This window comes from Labeo rohita, chromosome 12 (genome assembly GCF_022985175.1).
Source record: "Labeo rohita strain BAU-BD-2019 chromosome 12, IGBB_LRoh.1.0, whole genome shotgun sequence".
NCBI classification, from domain to species: Eukaryota; Metazoa; Chordata; class Actinopteri; order Cypriniformes; family Cyprinidae; genus Labeo; species Labeo rohita.
In genome coordinates, this window is record NC_066880.1 from 26,197,255 (window position 1) to 26,217,578 (window position 20,324).

Genomic DNA, 20,324 nt, shown 5'->3' on the forward strand with positions numbered 1-20,324 from the left:
TCCTGCCGTCCAGATGTGAATGTTTAGCGAGTTAAACAAAATTCAGTCTCTCTGTCAATCTCGTTCTGCTTCTTTCTCATTTATTTTCTTTTTTGCTATTCCTCTTCATGTCCTTCAGTTTGTGCTGCGTTGTAATTTAATACATTTAACAAGTTGATATAGGATATTTTATTATATATATATATATATATATATATATATATATATATATATATAAGCAAAAAATCATATGTTATTATTGCTAACGTTGTAGGCTAGATGTGGAATATACATTAATATTAATTGCCTTTTGTGGTGACATTGTGTCCGATTTATCTAATTGACCACTTAGCAGTCCAATGCAAACTATACATTACACCTGGTTCTCTTTTTTTGTTATCAAATCTCGGAAACTGCGGTCACGCACATAGACAGTCATTTAACAGTTGGTCAAGTCATTCGTGCAGAGAGATTCCAGCGCCTTCCCTCACATTTCTGTCTGGCAGCAATTACTCTGGTGATGAATTCAGAGCCCAGGCCAAAAACCAGACACACACACATTTGCAATTCCCACCAAAAAAGCAAGAGAGGCTACTTTTCAATGGGTTCTCAATGCCTGAAAGATTTCCTTCTGTTTGTATTACTCTTTTGCCTGCTACTGCAGGTGCCCATTGGCTTTTCTTCACTCGAATGAAAGTACGCATTTAAAAAACTTGATATGACTATTAAAATAGCTTTCATTGCAATAATACAGCGTATTCAAGTTTATTGTTTCATATTAGATCATTCATTTGACTTTACAGGTTACAACTTGGAATTATTCTCGGCAAGTCTGCATTTATTTGATACAGTAATATTGTGAAATATTATTGCTATTTGAAGAAACTTCTTTTCAAAATAATATTTTTTTAAAATGATATATATTTCAGTGCCGCAAAGCTGAATTTTCAGCATCATTACTCCAGTTTTCAGTGTTGATTTGCTGCTCAAGTAACATTTCAGATTATTTTTATTGTTGAAAACAATAATATTTTTATGGAAACCACATGGAAACATTTTTGTAGGATTCTCTGATGAATAGAAAGTTCAAAAGAGCAGCTTTTACTTGAAATAGAAATCTTTTGTAACATTATAAATGTCTTAACTCTCACTTTTGATCAGTTTAATGCGTCCTTGCTGAATAAAAGTATTAAATTCTTTCAAAAATCATATTTGACTGATCATAGGTCTTGGATTTGATATGTAGGTCTGCAAGAGCAAAACGACAACAAAAACTGAAATTCATGGTTATTCAATAATGAGCATATTTGGATTAGACAGACTTTACCTTGTCAACAGTACAATTAAGATTTGCTGTTATTTTCTGCATTCTGCGCATCTCTATTAGCTTCTCTTCATTTCACAAAGGTATTAGACATGTTTCATAATTACAGTTCAGATTCTTCTCAGTCATCGTCTCACTGTCATTTTTAACTATTTAATCCGTTTTAGTCACTTTGTGTCTCTTGCGTACCCGTCAGTGCTGAGTGATGCTTGTGCGAGGAGTGGCAGCAGACAGTTCTTTGATGATTCGAGCTAATTATCCCTGGGAGTGCTGGCAGCTAAAACTGCATGTTTTGCACAACTCTGTAACATGATTTCTAGATCAGTAATCTTCGAGATCTCCCTGTGAATAGTTACATATGTATGCAAACCCCATGCAAAAGGCCCCGCCAACATTCGAACGGACCTTTTACGGTGACCTTTAGGAAGAAACGGCGAGGTGCAGAGGACTTTAAAACTGTCCACGCAAGAGGAATGAGAGCTGAGGGTGGACCACAGTCTTCCAGCAGCCTGGAGCACAGATTAATAGTCTTTATCCTACAAAGCACACCTACCTTTTCCTCTGACCCAGAATCCCCCCAGGCCAAAACATGAGTGGAAAAAGACAAATCCTGTTGTAAACAGTGCTGTTTGCAAGATCCAAGCACGTACACGACCTGTCAGATGTACGGAATAATTATGATTGTTTAATGTTTCTGAAAGAGTGTCTTCCGCTCACCAGGGCTGCATTTGTTTAAGCAAAAATACAGTAAAGGCAGTAATATTGTGAAATATTAGTACAATTTAAAGGAACTGTTTTCTGTTTGAATATATGTGACCCTGGACCACAAAACCAGTCTTAAGTAGCACGGGTATATTTGTAGCAATAGGCTAAAATACATTGAATGGGTCAAAATTTTACATTTTTCTTTTATGCCAAAAATCATTAGGATATTAAGTAAAGATCATGTTCCATTAAGAAATTTTGTAAATGTCCTACCGTAAATATGTCAAAACTTAATTTTTGATTAGATGATGTATAAATTTCTTAATATATTTTTTTTTTGCACTCTCAGATTCTAGATATTCAAATTTGGAAAATAACAAACCATTCAGCAGTGGAAAGCTTATTTATTCCACTTTTATGATGATGTATAAATCTCAATTTGGAAAAAGTGACCCTTATAAATGGTTTTGTAGTCCAGAGTCACATATTTTAAAATGTAATTTATTCCTGTGATGGTAAAGCTGATTTTTCAGCTTTTGTCTTCAGTGTCACATGATCCTGTAATATGCTGATTTGCTGCTTGAGAAAACTGAAAACGGTTGTGTTGCTTAATATTTTCTTGAAATCATTTTTTGGGTAAATCGAAAGTATAAGGAACAGCTTTAGTTTGAAGTAGATTTTTCTGTAACATTAATGTTTAACTGTCGCTTGATCGGTTTAATACATCCTTGCTGAATAAAAGTAATTTATTTGTTAAATACTATAAATCTTACCACCAACCTTTGAATGGTAGTATATTAGAGTTTCCACAAACATATTAAGCAGCAAGATCTGAACACTGATGAAATATTAAGCAGCAAGATCACTGATAATAATAATATTAGAATGATTTCTTAAGGATCATGTGACACTGAAGACTGGAGTAATAATGCTGATAATTCAGCATATATATGTATATATAAAAAGACCTATAGCCATTGAAAGACCTCTGTGACGTAACACATTTACAAAAAAGGTGATGTGAGAAGCGGCATACAGATGGAGCCAGAGGGATAACGCACAACTGATTTGAATATAGAGGAATGCTGTCACTCCACATCACTGGACAATGATGGACTTAACAGGACTTTAGCACGGTCCTAGATTCATACGCACACTTGCACACTTACCTAGGACGAGTTTTCTATCTTTTCTCGTCACACACACGCACTTTCACAAAGACGTAAGTGTGCAGGGCAGCAGACGCCAGCCAGTCTGGGCCACGTTCTGGTGTATTGTTATTAACGTTCAGTCTCGTGTGTATTAAGGCACGGTGAGGACACATCCCTGCACTATGACTCCAGGGCTCCGCTTTGTTCTTCTCCGTAACACAGGCATAATTACAGCCTTAAAGAGCGTCTACCTTTCCTTCTCACTCTTTCCACTCTATCCCACACCCCAGACCTTAACAACAGGTATTCACAGGGATCTGCTCTGGCTACAACTTTGCTCTCAAGTTCATTTTGCCGCATTGTGCCCATGCATGTTATTTGTGAAATACAGTCAGCTCACCTAAACCGCTACTGCTTGACTTAGAATAGTGCATATATACAGTGCCTATGAATCTGAGGCCATTGCATTAGACAATTAAATATCAAACCAAATAGCATTTATTTTTCGGGTTTTAAATGATAAATGGACAAACATACTGTTCGAATGAATTAGGTTTGATATTTTGTCTAATGCATGCCAAATTCATTCATTTCAACTTATGTTAATGTGTAGATATAAATATATACACCACTGTTCAAAAGTTTGAAAAAATTCAGATTTTTAATGTTTTTATGCTCACCAAGCCTGCATTTATTTGATCAGAAATACGGATTTCTATTGCAATTTATATGCAGTCTAACATTTTATTTACTTGTGTAATGGCAAAGATGAATTGTCAACATTTATATTCAGCAGCCACTTCAGTGCATCATTCTTCTTTTTAAAATTTAGCCCAAACTTTTAAATGGTACGCTCTTAAAAATAAAGGTGCTTTAAAATGTTCTTCACAACGATGCCATAGAAGAACCATTTTTTGGTTCCACAAAGAACCATTAGGTCAAAGGTTCTTTAAAGAACCATCTTTTTCTTACCTTTTTATAATTTGAAGAACCTTCTTTCACCACAAAGAACCTTTTATGAAACAGAAAGGTTCTTTATGGAACCATTTAGACAAAAAAGGTTCTTCTATGTCATTGTGAAGCACCTTTATTTTTAAGAATGTAGTGACTCATTTTAAACATTGCAAACACTGATAAGTATTTTTGTTCAGGAGTTCAGCATATTAGAAAGATTTCTGGAGGATCATGTGACACTGAAGACTGCTAAAAATTCAGCTTTGCATCACAGGAATAAATGACATTTTAAAATATATTAAAATCAAAAACAGTTATTTTACATTTATAGAATTTTAGTTTTAAAAAATCCTGTTTTTATTAAATAAATGCAGCCTTAATGAGAATAAGAGACTTTTTTTTTTTTTAAATCTTAATTATTCCCAACATTTGACCGGTGGCTTGTAAGAATTTACTTGCAACAGAACTGTTGAAACGCTCCTCTCGATGAAATTGTCATGTTGCATCCTCACTGTAATTTGAGAGAATGTGGTTTAGCCATGACAATAATTTGCGGGTATGTTTTGGTCCGTTGGGCTTGGAGACCATGAGCTGCCATGGCTTGGGTCTCAGCCCATTGTGGTCCTCTTACGGCCCCCGGAAAGCTCAGCTGCAATGAGAAACACGACCAAAATGAACAAGTGGCACACCAGCACTTCAGCAACATATGGAAGTTGCTTTGCTTTAATGATCATACTCTGAGACAGATGAACAGGGAGGTATCGTGGCAGTCGCTTTACTTATGATGGCTGGGATTTTCAGGGTGTGATTAAAAATCACATGTATTGCAGGTTTTTCTAGAAGGATGTGAGAAGCTGAGCCATACAGTAATTACGTCAAAACTGGCAGGTTTACAGGGCAACAGCAAAGCGGAAAGATTACAGAATGATTTTGCTCATTTAATCTCCTTTTTTGCTTACTTTGCTTCTATTGAATGCACTTAATGCGTTTGTGTCAGATCCATCACTGTGACTGATTTTGAATGGTGCATGTTTTTTAGGCAAATGTTACCTTAAAGAGTTATTTCTAATTTAACCCATCAAATTTAGTTTTGTTGGTATAGATTCTTGTATTTAGGTTGATTCGGCTATGTTAAAGCATATTTTTCACTTGCATAAAATCTTAACTCAATTATTTAGTGTAGAGAAAAATATACAACTTACTGCACAAATTTCTCGAATATATATTTTCGACTTTGCTAAATATTAGTAAATCTACGACTTATCACTACATTGTGTACATCTTGTGCATAACCTTTGTTGTGGTAATCAAAGTTTCTTGTTCAAATAATTATATAATCTCAAAACCATATAATCTCAAAAATAATCAAAACCACCCACCCTGTTTTCATTTTTAATTCAAAACGGAAACGTTTTAATTCACTTAACTTTAAAAATACATACAGGTGTGTGTTTGTTTATCTCGGTCCATAGGTGTAACAACCCTGACGATATTTGATATTTCTATTTTTTGTTGTGTGGATGTTTGGCTGCATATCAAATTTAACAAAAGAAGCAGCGGTTCTGTCATTTAACACCCGACAGCATGGTCACAAATACGGGCATGAGATTTTACTTTCTTTTAAAATCAAACTTTTACACAGACACCTAAAACATCTACTGACACCGCATGTGGCCATGTATGGTAAGTATTTCACCCTCATAGTTCATTAATGACTGGTTAAGCTAACGATTACTATTCACCCCGTCTACACTCTCCGTGTTAGGCCTGAATTCAACCAAAAAAAAAAAAATGTAAAAGTAATAATAGCACTGATAATATCATATGAAATGTCTCCTATAAAGAGCTTAAAATAATACTGTCAGATTGTGCGTATGAATTCTTCACTGTTGTCAGTGTGTCTGCTGTCGTGTGCTCAAAGGCTTGTCAAACTCTGACAGTATGAGCAGGATTACAAATGTTTTCATCCTCCCGCCGAAAACACTAACTCCACTTTTAGTGATTGTTCCGAGAAAACGCCAAGTCACAAATAACGCGCTAAAAAAGCAATGAGGGGATGCCAAAAAACTATTTCATTATTCGTTATATCCGTATTTTAAAAATAATTATTATCCACTTCACAAATATAGGCACAAACATCTTAAATTAATTATACTGTACTATTTCGCTTGCAATACTACATGATAGTCTGATCGTGAAAATGGATCTGGACTTTATCTCGTATACATTTTATAGTTTAATCAACAATTTAGCTAGTTTACCTTAGGCTGCTTTATCTCATATACTTTTTATAGTTTAATCAACAATTTAGCTAGTTTACCTTAGGCTATTCTCTGCCCGGGGTTATCAAATTAAGATTAAAATATTTCCATACTGACGTGTTTGTTAGCCTAAGTGAAACAGGGGCGGGCTGTCACGTCTATATCTTTGTTTCGCTTTTAATAGCTCTTAAATACACACATGAACCCATAAAACGGGTTGATTTAGGATTTCGGCTTTAGAAGGCTGTGTGCGAGAGGTCACGGGTTCACTTATTACTTAAACACTTTTTTTCTAATAAACTTTTAATAAACGTGTAGGCCTAATATTTACAACCGTTTGTCCGTTCATTTATAGCAGCAAAATATCAGCGTTTGCATGGCTTCATTTTGTGATTTCACGGTCGGATGCGCGATAAACAGCTGCTGTATGGTGGTTTTTCAATTAAGGGAACTGTTCCTGCCTCTTGGATGATTTCATAAAAAAAATAGGAAAAAAAATAGTACTCAATTATTTATTATAATACCTTTAAAATAGTTTGTTTTGTCTGTTTAACAGCTTTTTCCTCATTTGTGTACTGATTGTTTGAAAGGTAAAATTGACTGGATTTTTTCTCTTTTAGACTTATTTTCCAGACTTTAAAATTAAATGTAAATATTTAATATAAAACCTAAATTCTAAATTAGATTTTTAAACGTTTGTTTCCTAAAAAGCACACACACACACTTCCAGCTCATTCGATATTTATGTGTAGATGTGTAAACAATTCGTACTCTAATGCAAATAATACTTTTATTGCCGCATAAATATTTTAAAGCACAATTCGGAGTTTCTCCTTTTTAGCGGGTCCACTTGCTAAAAGCAGCAGGAAAGTGTGTACTGGAACAAACAAAAACAGGACTGGAGGAATGGAATGGATTACCAAACAAACTTCGCATCATTTTAGTTTTCTGAATGGAAGGAACTCCGTTCCGGCCAAATATTACACCACTCGCTTTGTGAAACGTTTTGGAAGCAATCACTGCATACAATCAGTGTACAAAACTGATTTCAATAAGCATGGAAAAAGATCACATAATCACATTTTAAGGTGGCTGAAGCCCCGCTAATTATACACTGACATGCATCAATGGAAGCATGCATACATATATTGACATGCATTATTATTTTTCGTAAGCTTCTTCGTTTTTTAGGTTTTATGGACGTAGCTTATTGCATGTAATTGTAAAAACTGTCTAATTCATTTTTATTAATGTAATATAATGTATAATAATGTATAGTAATTAAACTTTACAGTGTGACATCATGCTCTGCTGTTGCCATCACGCTCATTTTGCCTCCTTGTAATTTCTAATCATTGTAAAAAAAAATGTCCTGTAACGTTTAAGACATTATTTGAAGTAACTAGAGTAATGACTAGCATCCACTTTTTACAAGTTACTGACTGTAAAGTTGTTTTGCATTAAGAGATTTTTGTTTATTACTGTAAATATTTGGCAGCTCTCTTTGCCTGTGGTTTGTTTAAAATGTAATTTATGTAAAGGCCTTTTTTTAATTTGCAAATCATTATTGTGTGACATGATCGATATCAGGGCTCAGCATAATTCGATAGCAAATGCTCATCAACTTCATTTAGCTCTCCGCGGTGTCGCGTGACACACCAATCAGCGCGCGCTCTCGCGGAGCGCGAGTCAGTCGGAAACACACAGGACCGCGAGCCCGAGGTGATTCAGATATTGCGCGGTTTTGTCATGATTTAAGAAAGATAAACTCGTATTCACCTATGAGATTCACTGCAGTGGCTTTGGGAAATACGTTTTCATTTTCGTTTACGTTTTCGTGGCTGTTTGTTTTGTCCCGGATTATTTTGGGATGGATCCGGTTCAAGGTCTTTTTCGTGCACAGTGAACGTTCAATGCAGCACTCAGACCATCATCGGGCTTTATGGACTTGACTGTTAATGATGTCTATGAGTTTCATGTCTGATACGCTGAATAGTTCAGATCCTTCCAAATCAGCATTTTTAGAGTTCGGCCACGGACTTGCAACCAACCAGCAGCATTTGTCCGGATTCGCACACAATATTTATCCAGTACACGGATTGCACTCAGGCGGACACCTCCAGCACGATGCTCCCTACCCTTCCACCGCGTCCCATTACAGCCGGCCGCTGGGATACGCCTACCCCGGGTCGGTGAGCGCTCCTGCTCCGGGTGCTTACATGCCTTACCAGCCAAACAACCACAGCAGTACTTTGGCGCACACGAGGGCTGAGGAGACGAGTGAGTATCCTCATAAAATGGCAAAACGTGAGGTTTTGACGCCGCGTCATTTGTAATGAAGTTCGCTAAAGCATTTATGCAATGAAAACAAAATAATAACTTTATGCATGCATGTTCCGTTTTTTGATTGATGTCTGTCATGGCTTATGCCTAATACATATTTATTGCATTTGTAGCAGTAGCTAATTTAATGCACGCTGCATTTTAAATAAATTCCAGATTTAGTTAAAGAAAAACACACATGGTCTAATTAATTTTAAAGACCAAGGGCTTCGGCGAGCTCTGAGTAAATCAGTTGCAAATGGCAAACACAAAAGTCTGTGTATGCAAGGTCCTGACCTTTGATTTTAACAACTTTCATTCAAAACAACAGTTTTTCTTTCTTAAGCTTATTGGGGAATTTGTGTCATTTAAGCTTAGTTAACCCCGTTCTCCCTGGTAGGCCTCGAACTTGTTTTAAAACCATTTTAAAATTGTTTAATTCTTAGACGTAACGTAAGGCTACTCTTACGAGTAGACATTAAAATAACGCTCTCATCAAGAATGTCATTACTATCGAGATAAACATTGTAGGATACATTCTGTAGCAGTTCATCAACAATAGAGCTACACACACACACGCACAATCTTTATAGGCTAAACGTAAAGTAAGTCCATTGTTGAAATACATCTACATTATGCATGTAAATATATAAAGCTACTAAATTATTTTGTAGCCTATACGTGCACCGAAGGTAAAGCGCTGTCAAAATTCATGTCAGCTTTGCAACATAGCAAAGAAGCCTTTCAAAAATTTTTTTTTTTAATAATAATATTGCTGATGTAATTTGAATTCTTCCAAAGATCACGCTGTACTTATTATGGCTTTTGCAGAATGCCATTGTTTGCTCTAAGGTTCAAGTTCAGGCTCGGTAGGCCTGTAAACTTGACTTTAAAGCGACGTTAATTATGGTTTACTGATCTTAAAAATGATGACCCATTAATGTTCCCCCTAAAACACCTGATAAATCTCCTGTTTGGATATTGTAAATCAAACTGACAGTTACAGCTCTTTAGTGCGTCATAATTTACGATTTTTCACACAGAGTTAGCAACATGCTTGTCTGAAGGCTTAAGCGTTTACTGTGTCATAATGCTGTCGTTTTGTTTCGTCTGCATGCCTGAAGACCACGAAAAGCCAGCGGTCATTGAGAATGGTGAAATTCGCCTTAATGGCAAGGGGAAGAAGATCCGCAAACCGCGAACCATTTACTCCAGTGTTCAGCTGCAGGCGCTGCACCAGCGCTTCCAGCAGACCCAGTACCTCGCGCTGCCCGAGCGCGCCGATCTAGCCGCGAAACTGGGACTAACGCAAACACAGGTAAATGTCCAGCATCTTCACATGTGTTTGGGACCATACAACTGCAGCATGTTTTTCCTGATCGCGATGAGGCCTAGTCTTTAGATACTAAGGCAGGGCGAATTGCAGATTCTCTGTTGAGGAGAGCAGATGTTGAACAAGATTACAGGTTACATTATATTAGGTTATATACAGCATGATCTATTGAAGAACCTCGTTAGGGTGACGTCCCAGCTGACAGGGAACGTTCTAAGAACTTCGTTAACGTTCTTGAAATGTTCCCTTTAAAGTTACGAACAAATGTAACAATAATAGAACGTACGTTCAAAGTTCTATTAATAATGTTCTCAGAACTTTATCACTACATCATTCGTGGAATGTTTTGTTTCTGAAACGCTTTAGTTGAACGTTCGTCTGGCGTTTTTTAAATTTTAAGTTTCAGAATGTTCACAGAGCATGCAAAAGTAACGTTCCCAATAATGTTTACAAAATGATAAAGTGCAATATTCACCGTTGACATTTTAAAAAACTGGACGTTTTAAACATTCAGAAGTAGAACTTTAGAACATCAGAACATATTTTGTTTACCCCGGTGGGTGCCGTTCGTGGACTGCAGAAAAACATAATTTATTAAATAAATAAATAAAAGATAATTGTGCATTTAAGCATTTTTCAATGTTATGTGTTGTTTTAGGGTTGTCTTCGAAACATTTAGACACTCAAGCCTCACTGAACATATAAGGTCAAACCAAAATGTATTCAGACACCTTCAACATTTCTCACATTATCACAGTTTGTTCACTATAGTTTAGAGAATGGTAATAAAATATGACAAGAACTCAGTTAAACTGTGTCAGAACAAATTCATCTTGATAATGTCAGATAACCTTGATAGAAAGGTATGTAATGGATTACAATCAACCAAAAACTCAGACAACTGTTAGTATGACAGTGTTTACACAACCATCAATACTTTGTTGAGCAATTACCAAGCAGTGCTTAATTTTGTTCAGTCTGTGGTGTAAAAAGGTGGCATTAGCAATTAAAGAAAAATAACTTATGCAAAACATGGTTAGGTTAAAGTGTCTGAATAATTTTTGGTCCCAAATTTGTATCAATTCTACTGATCCACTGTATGAAGACAATGTCACAATTTATTTTATTTTGCAATCCTCGCTTGCATAAATGAACTATTTTGTCCTGCACCCACTAGTACAAAAAATTCTATCTGATGTCTGAAAAATTTTTGGTTTGACTGTACATTTAAAATATTATTGTAAGTAAATATTGCTTTAAAGACAAAATACCAACGCAAGTGGCATTTATAATACATATATATACACACGCACACACACACACACACACACACACATATGTATATATATATATATATATATGTGTGTAAACAAGTTTGAGATTATTTCGGATTTGTTTTTTGAAAAGTTAATAGTTGAACTGCGCTTGTGGTTAATCTGATAAGATTGAGTTAGTCGATTCGAAGTCATTTCGAAAATGAAGTTACTTCTGTGATAAAGCTATAGCGTAATGCGACTGCAATTGCCATTTGGTTTGATAAATTCTAATGCCATCTAATGCAGTAATATTCATGCATTTTTAAGCGAAGCTCAAATAAGTACAAATCTATCTGAAAGTAATTATGCTGAGGTGAGGCTTCAGCTCAGTATCGTGCTGGATGAACATTTAAGTGAGACCATGATGAGTCAGTCAATACTGGTTTCTGAGCATTTATGTGCTTTGTGTCATGTATACGCAAGTAGGCTGATTTGCTTGACTATTGTTAAAGCTAAGTGAGGATTTTATTTAATCCGACCTTTACTTTCATTTTTTAGTTAGCACACTAGCTTTTGTAGTCTTTGCGGTACGAGAGAATATTTTTTCCAGCGCTTATCCCAAGAATGATTTATTCTTGATTGCTTAAGCTTTGATGCTTAATAAGAGATATCCAACCGCTCACCCGTATGATTGATTGAAGAAACTACAGTCATTTCTGGGCCAGCATGCAGAGTGCTGATGAGTTTTAAGGCTATCCCATTTGCTCGGTGTCTTTTGTATACGTTCTCTTAGGGAAAGCTAATTGATTAATAAGTCATATGCCTATGCTTGTTATGTTGATGTCATGCCCATTAATGAGTTCCTGTTGGGTGGTGTTATGGACATTGATTTATTTTTACAAAAATCCCTCCTGTTGACACACACGTACTGGAACGAACAGTAAAATATTAATGCATGCATCAGAAATGTGTATGTGGGCAAATATGGAAACTAAACATAAGCCTGGGTGCAGCCATACTGCCCATGGCATACATAGTGTAAGCCTTCCCATTATTCTTGCTCTGCTTTTCCTTCACAGCTTTCCTTCTTCACTTCTTTCCCTCCCTCTTCATTTACGTTATACACTTGCCGCCCTGCGTGTGACAGGTTGCACCTCATTTTTGGCCGTGGAGAATGAGTTCAGTCTGTCTCTCAGTTATAAGGGGTTTCCTGTCTGATTACGACTCGGTTTTCATCAAAGCGTTCCTGTCGTCGGTGGACGATCGCCTCTCACGTTCACTTCAGACAGTGGTTGCGCATTCGCAAACCTTGTCATACAAAATGGATGCGATATTGGTGGCGACGATTTGAAATCCAGAGCATAGCTGCCAGTTTCCATTTGATCCATAAACGTGATTGAAGGCACATAAACAAGTGCCACACAGCACACGCTTTTGACTTTTCCAAGTCCCTCCTTGCACATATAACATAGGTCTGGAATCCATCACCTCACCATAAAAGCTGTTTGGCAAACCGATCTTTGGGAATAAAAAAGAAAATCCTTTTTACATGTGTTTATTAAATCTGTTGACAGCCAAACTAATAACATTGTGTAAAAACCCATTGCATAGATTTTGATTGTCTGAGGTTATGGAAACTCCGTTAGGTGGGCTTTCTGACTCAGCCTTCCACTGTGGCTGGTGTTTTTCATGCAGGCGTTCGGCTGAATTCTTCCAAAGGCACAATTTCGGGTCTCGCTCTCCAAGGTGTTTCTAAATTGAGTACACATTCTGGCAAAGGAACCATAAACTCCCACATCATTAAGGACGTTTCTTAGACATTGTGTGCGAGTGTATTTGCAGGGAAATAAATATATTTTAAGCTGTAAATTGTATTATAATTCCAAAATACCTTCACCACCATAATCGTCTTGTCATATATTAAAATAAATCAATTGTTTAAAAACAGTAGACTAACAGTCAAAAGTTTTTAATGTTTTCTGCTCACCAAGTCTGCATTTATTTGATTCAAAGTACAGCAAAAACAGTAACATTTTGAAATTGAAATATTTTGCTATGTAAAGTAACGGTTTTCTAGTTGAATATATTTTAAGATGTAATTTATTTCTGTGATCAAAGCTAAATTTTCAACATCATTACTCCAGTCTTCAGTGTCACATGATCCTTCACAAATCATTCTAATATGCTGATTTGCTGTTCAAGAATAATTTTTATTATTATTATTAATACTTAAACAGTTGAGTACATTTAACTCAACTGGAGAAATTATAGAAATTAAAAACGTAATTTAACAAGGATTAAATTAAATTGATCAAAAGTGATGATAAAGACACTTACAATGTTACAAAACATTTCTATTTCAGAGATGCTGTTCTTCTGAACTTTCTATTCATCAAAGAAACATGAAAAAAATGCTACTCAGCTGTTTTCAACATAATAATAATAATACATGTTTTGTTTGAGCAGCAAATCAGAATATTAGAATGATTTCTGAAGGATCATGTAGAATATTAGAATGATTTTTGAAGGACTGGAGTAATGATGCTAAAAATTCAGCTTTGAAATAAAAGAAATAAATTGCATTTTAAAATATATTTAAATAGAAAACAGTTATTTTAAACAGTAAGAATATTTCAAAATTGTACTGTTTTTGCTGTACTGTGGATCAAATAAATGCAGGCTTGGTGAGCAGAATAAACTTCTTTAAAAAACATTAAAAATCTTACTGTTCAAAAACTTTTGACTGGTATTAGGAAGTTGTTTTGTGTTTTTTTTTTGAAAAGACATGTTTAAATGTGCAAATTATTTAATTAAATATGCATCATTTTTATTTCATTTTGTTGTCACATTAGAGGCAAAGATTTTAACTGAGGGGATTTGGGTATCAATTTTTATCTCTCCTTATATCATAAAATATAAGAAAACTGTTTTTCATTTAGGAATACATGTTATATAAATCCAATGAATGAACAAACCCCTCTGTAAAAACCTTCAGAATATAAATAGGAATAAAGTTGTCATGTTTAGTGTATGTAAGTGCTGCTGAAGTGAGTAAATGATGACAGAATTTTCATGAAAAAATAATAGTTTTGAGGGATAGTTCACTCAAAAATAAATGTTGTCATCATTTACTCACCCTCAAGTTGTTCCGAACCTCTATGAGTTTCTTTGGAAAAATGTTGGTAACTAAAAAGTTGACAGTAGCCATTGACTTCCATTGTTTTGTTTTGTTTTTTCCATACTACGGACGTCAATGGCTACCGACAATGGTCGGGTTACCTGCATTCTTCAAAGTATCTTCTTTTGTAGGTTTGAGGTTGAATAAATTATTTTATAATTTTCATTTTTGAATGAACTGTCTCTTTAAAGATTGGTGGATCGCTTAAGCATCAGTATTTACCAGCTCCACGCTAAATGTATTCCTGATTCTTTTATCAAAATCTGCTAAATGAACTCTCTGGAAGTCATTTCAGTTCAACTCAATTTAACCATATTTTTACGCTGTGATTGTTGTTGTCAGACACATGCTTCACTGCCTTCATAAAAATGGCAGGGCGGAACAATTGCTGAGTACGTGTGTAATGAAACGCAGCAGTGTCATTGAGTCCATCTCAACAAAGACTGTTCAAGCTGTCTGGCAAATTCTTCTAAGTGTCAATATCATCATAAAGTAGACCTCTGATGTCTTGAAAGCTGTTGTAAAAATAGATTGTGAAAAATGTGGCCTCCATTCTTGTTGCAAGTTGTCTTAATGTTTTTTCTGTTCTGTTTGCTGAAGGTGAAAATATGGTTTCAAAACAAGCGCTCCAAGTATAAGAAGATCATGAAGCATGGCTCCAGTGGACCTGAAGGGGAGCTGCTTCACACCACCTCCTCATCCTCTCCTTGCTCACCGGGTCTGTCTCAGCTCTGGGAGGTCTCTATGGCCAACAAAGTGCCACCCATGCATCCCAGCAGTTATATGAACAATTACGGGCACTGGTATCCCCCGCACCACCAGGATCCTGTGCCCAGACCTCAGATGATGTGATTGAAATTGGAAAACCAGAGCCAGAGAGACTCCATTCCGTGTTGACACCTGCTTTTCTTCAGTGTTCATGTGTTTTATTACCTAGTGTGTTTGAAAGGACTGTTTTACTCCCCCATACTACACTTCAGTAGCTTTTCAACTTTTTCAGATCTTTTACAATGTGCTTGAAATAAAGAATTTCTGAAAAGATGAGAGTGTTGCTATATTGTGAATGAATTATAGAAATATTTATAATGTTGATATTTAAATTACATTGTCCATAACGTGGTTTGTAGCTTATTTGAAACAATATGAACGGCGTATAATAAATACCAGTCATGTTTGAACAGAAATTTTATTTATATTGTTAATAATAAACGCGCCTGAAATAGATTTATGAAGACCTATAAATTAGCTTTCTGGAATAAATTAAGCAAAAATAGCACAGAACTAATGAGATTGTTGAGATTAAATGACGCTGTCAAAATATGTAATTACATCAATTACATCAATACATCACTTGTACATCACAGATGTTCACTCAATCTCCATGTCCTAGGATTTTGCGTTTTCCCGTAGTCCAGGTGTGGGAAAACTATAGATTGAGATTTATGAATTAATTATGATCGAGGCACATGAATGTAAGACGAACTGTTTTTATTCGTCTCTGGCTAGGATTTTTTAATATTTAAAGAGTTTTTTTTTTTCAATTTCGTGTCATCTGAAGCACGCTATAAATATAAAAATATATTTATATTGAAGTATAAATGGAATTGTGTATTTTGTAGAAATAGAAATTTCTAATATTATCGCTTACGAAAAAAATATTTCAGTACGTTAAACGCTGTAACCATAAGCGAAAATACAAACACACACACAAAATCCTTCAGGTCCAGAGGGTCCGATTTAAATGAATTTAATTGTGGAAATATTTGGAAATATTGCCAATGTAATTGTTCTGCTTATTTGCAGAAATAAATTGCGGGAACAGCTGGATAGATGAACTAACAGCTGAATTATGAATAACTAATAACAATTTGAATGCAGCAGCAAAGTTGTGGTTTTCAGTCCGTGTTTCTATTCAAATAACCTTAATAACTTTAGTCATAATGTAGAAATTCAGTTCGATCAATTAATTGATAAATACGCGGCTAGTTATCGAATTCCAAAACGTTTTGTATCAAATCATGTGTTCTCCCTTTCTTTCTAAAGCAATGGTAAAATAATTCAAAGTGCTGACTGAGTTGATGTCTTGATGCCACCGTGATAAATCACCACAACATTCAATCCAATGCAAGAGCGAAATTACTTAAACGTACATTTCAATCCTTAAACTATGTAAACATCGTGAACAAGATGTTTGTTTTAACTGCGCAAACCAGATTACGCTGATGTTCATTTAATGTGATTCACAGTGATTTATGTCGTGGTTATTTACCAGGATATACACTCCGTATATATTTCCTTTTCCTTTTCCCGCGACGCGACTTTTTGTTACACTGTATTTTGATTCAAAAAAGGGGTTTTCACATTTTTTGAGGAACCATTTTTGGTTCCTCAAAGAACCGTTCAGTCAAATGTTGTTAAAATAACCATTTTTGTAGAATATATACAATGCCAATACAGGTTTTTAGGCCTTTGCGAAGCAAAAACGCATTAGTATTAAAAGCAATGTACTTATTGAAGATCATGAACCATGACAAGATAAAGGGTGCAGTTTTTGCCCTGACCCACTGTAATAAGATGCCACCTGGAGGAATGCGGGGTCCACTTGACCTGACTTTGACCCGGCTCACTCAACAGGGTCTTGTCTAAACAGCCTTGTTTAAACAGGCATATTACAAAGCATCTCTGTCATTTCAAGCTCTTCAGATCCAACACAATTCAGCACAGTGTGGGGCTTTTTTGTTCGTTTGGAAAAAATCTGTTTTAATCAATCACAAACTGCAATAATGTAAACTAAATTGCTGAGTGGATTTTATTATACGCCTATTGTAAGATAAAATAATGCCTGCCACATGCAACTCGCATACACAGAACATTAATGACAAAATTCCTCCAAAACCTTTTACTGCATAAAACTCTAATATCATGTACAATAATATCCATTTATGAGCCTCCGCAACATCTGTGGGAGATTTACTCTCACGATGACTCTACGGTCCCACAGTCAGTATTTTCTTACTTATTTCCACAGTCCTAGTCGGAATCACCAGCGTTAAAGTAGCTTACCTGCTCTTCCTCGATAGGTGTCAAACCACGCTTAAAAATCCACCAGATCTCTGTGCACTTAAAGTATGGGATGATTTTAACACGCACCTCTTTATATACTCCCATCCCAGAGTTTGATTTGTGGAGTTTATGTTGCTCGGTTTAGATGACAGTCATGGGAAGAGAAGACAAGTGTTTTTGAATGAAGTAGCGAGCCCTCACAAGGGAAATTATGGGCAATTTTACATCTCGAGATTAGAATAATGGGTGCTCGAGTCGGACAAGCAGAGAAAAGGGGCTTTCAAACAGGGCAATTACGTGGGAAGCTGATTTGGGAGTGCACTAAAGGGTGATGGGACGGACTGATAGTGGTTTAAAGAGATTTCCAGCACTTTGAGGTGGTGGTGCCTGGTGAGGTTTAATTGCGACGCATCAGCGTTTGTGGAGAACGAATCGTTGGCGAACGGATTCCGAGGCCTGGAGGAGAGTTCAGGGACGAGGGCAAAAGCGATTCTCGAAATCTTCCCTAGTTTGTGGGGTGAAAGAGAGTTCAGTGGTTCACAGCTGTCAAAAAAACCTCTCTCATTTGATCTTATTTACATTTGGAGCAGAACGATGCTGCTGAGTGAAGCCTGCGGACTCGGGCTTTGAGCGGGTGTCAGGCAGCTGCCCCCTGTCTTTACATGGCAACACATGCATGTCCCAACCGCAGTTGACCTCCTGTTCAACCACCCCTGAGGCCTCCGGTGCCATTTTTTGGATACGGTTTCTCGTCAAACACGTAAAGATTGGCCCTGCCTATCTTTATTTAGGTGTTGCGGTGCACTGAATCGGAGTATCGTGTTCAAGTTCAACAGTTCAGGCACGGACGGAGCACACGGGGCCGAGGTGACCATGTCAGCCCACACACCCAGCTTGGCTACGGGTTTCTCTGAGTGAGCGATGCGTCCCAAGACGACGCCACCGAGATCATAGCCCGTAATTGAAGGCCACACACCACGAACAAGCCCAGCGGAAAGCAGATACGTTACATATGGCCCAAGTACAACTGCAAATATTGTATCAAACAGATAGCAGCCGTTTCTTTATGGACCCTATGGCATAACTAGCTCAGATGAAAGTGGTAAACACATTAGAGGGGATAAAATGTCTTACGGTTTGAGCTATGGCCATTGTACGCAGATGACGGGATTATCATGTTTTAAGGAGAACTAAGTGGCCTGACAGGTTTTAGGTGTGAATATGACTCTTTCGTCTCTATTGGAGGTAGGAGAGTAACCCAATCGCATGCAACAGCGAGGCGGGTATTATAAGATCTTCATGACTAACTCCATAGCTATGAAATGCCCAGAAATGACTCACGGTTGACCAACCAACCATCTTAACCATCTCGATCTATCATGCTATTAATCTAACTACAGTGGCAGCTCACATTTTTTTCTGCTCATCCCTGTCAGCATCAGCATCCACATCCACCTATGCTTTGGATTTCATAGGAGTATTTTTGGACACAAGATTTACAGTGCTGGTCACGCAGATGGACTGTTTATGCCTCTGGTTACTAAAGCTAGAACGGTTGCTGTTAAACAGAAAGGAGATTTCCGTGCGAAACATCTCTGAATATTTCAAAGTACTGCTTTATTTGCAGAGACTTCCAAAAAATAACCATTTTTGGTTCCTTAAAGAAGTGATACATTCCTAAAAAGAAAATGTAAAGAACATTTTCCACTATAAAGAACCTTTTGTGGATGTTAAAGTTCTTCATGGAACGATCAATGCCAACAAAGAGCCTTTGTTTTTAGAGTGTATTTGGCTTCTCTTGCTGTGTTTGCCTTGATGTCCCATGTGAGCGGCCACAAATGCCCATTTCCATATTCCCAAGAGAATGGTGGATGCACTGATAACCCAATGTCATAGCCTACTTTACACAAGATATTGAAAGTACATTTTTAATAACCAACCATAAACACCTAGCACCAATTTAATAACCATCTTAAAACCAAAGCTTAAAATCTTAAAATCTGCTCCAAAATACACCACTGAAGAATAAAAGTAATATAATATGGGCGACAGGCCCTTTTGAATACATCAGTATTGTTCTATTTAGGATTCCAATTATGAAAATTCAACCTATTTTTACAATGGATCACGGTTTAGTATCACGGTTCAGCCTGCATAAGGGGTTGAATGATGAACCGCATTAGCGGTTAGTCTTATGATTTCTGCATGAAACCAGATTATTTATGGTTTCTGTGGTTCAAATTATGGTTTTGCGCCCATTCCACGTAAAACCAAAGGGCATGTTTCACGACCTACAAACTTGAACAAAGTCTGGTTTCTGTTTTCACAGTCATGATACAAGACAAGAGATTTTTCATTTTTCTTTCATCATATATTTAGGAGACCGTCCCTTTTTTCTATGAAGTGGCAGACTTGGTTAATTAATTTAACTAGATAAAGCACACGGTGTTCAGACAACACCTAAACAATTACAATTTTCTTAAAGTCTAATATGCGTAGTCTCTGTTTTTGATTATATTTAATTGACAGTTGTAATTTAAAACACAAAAAGCCGACAGTAAACAAACGTCTTGAGACATTAAAAGCACAACACAAGACGAATGAATCATGTTTATGGAACACTACGTGCTATAGGCCAACGTACGTTTAATTATACGCTTAAGAAAGAAAGGCATGACGTCGTTATAATTATGATCTCTAATTTTAGTCAGTGTAACACTTTACACTACAATATCTTTAAAACTTTAACAATCACTTTTACATTATACCATGGTTAACAGATCATTAATGTAGCGTAC

At 36.3% G+C, this 20,324-nt stretch overlaps 1 protein-coding gene across 1 annotated transcript; it reads left to right on the plus strand.

The window, feature by feature from the left end:
• The first annotated feature begins 7,915 nt into the window (after positions 1 to 7,915).
• dlx4b (distal-less homeobox 4b) lies at positions 7,916 to 15,473 on the plus strand. The gene is made up of 3 exons (XM_051124333.1): positions 7,916 to 8,654; positions 9,821 to 10,014; positions 15,064 to 15,473. Exons 1-3 carry the CDS (start codon positions 8,333 to 8,335, stop codon positions 15,313 to 15,315), a joined length of 768 nt encoding a protein of 255 aa, XP_050980290.1. The 5' UTR covers positions 7,916 to 8,332; the 3' UTR covers positions 15,316 to 15,473.
• Positions 15,474 to 20,324: the final 4,851 nt, after the last annotated feature.

What these genes read in the sequence shown, in the direction of transcription:
- dlx4b (XM_051124333.1), top strand. Translation starts at nt 8,333, where the DNA reads ATGATGTCTATGAGTTTCATGTCTGATACGCTGAATAGTTCAGATCCT. An exon ending in CACGAGGGCTGAGGAGACGA is followed by an intron (nt 8,655 to 9,820) that starts GTGAGTATCCTC and finishes GCATGCCTGAAG; the next exon opens with ACCACGAAAAGCCAGCGGTC. An exon ending in TGGGACTAACGCAAACACAG is followed by an intron (nt 10,015 to 15,063) that starts GTAAATGTCCAG and finishes TGTTTGCTGAAG; the next exon opens with GTGAAAATATGGTTTCAAAA.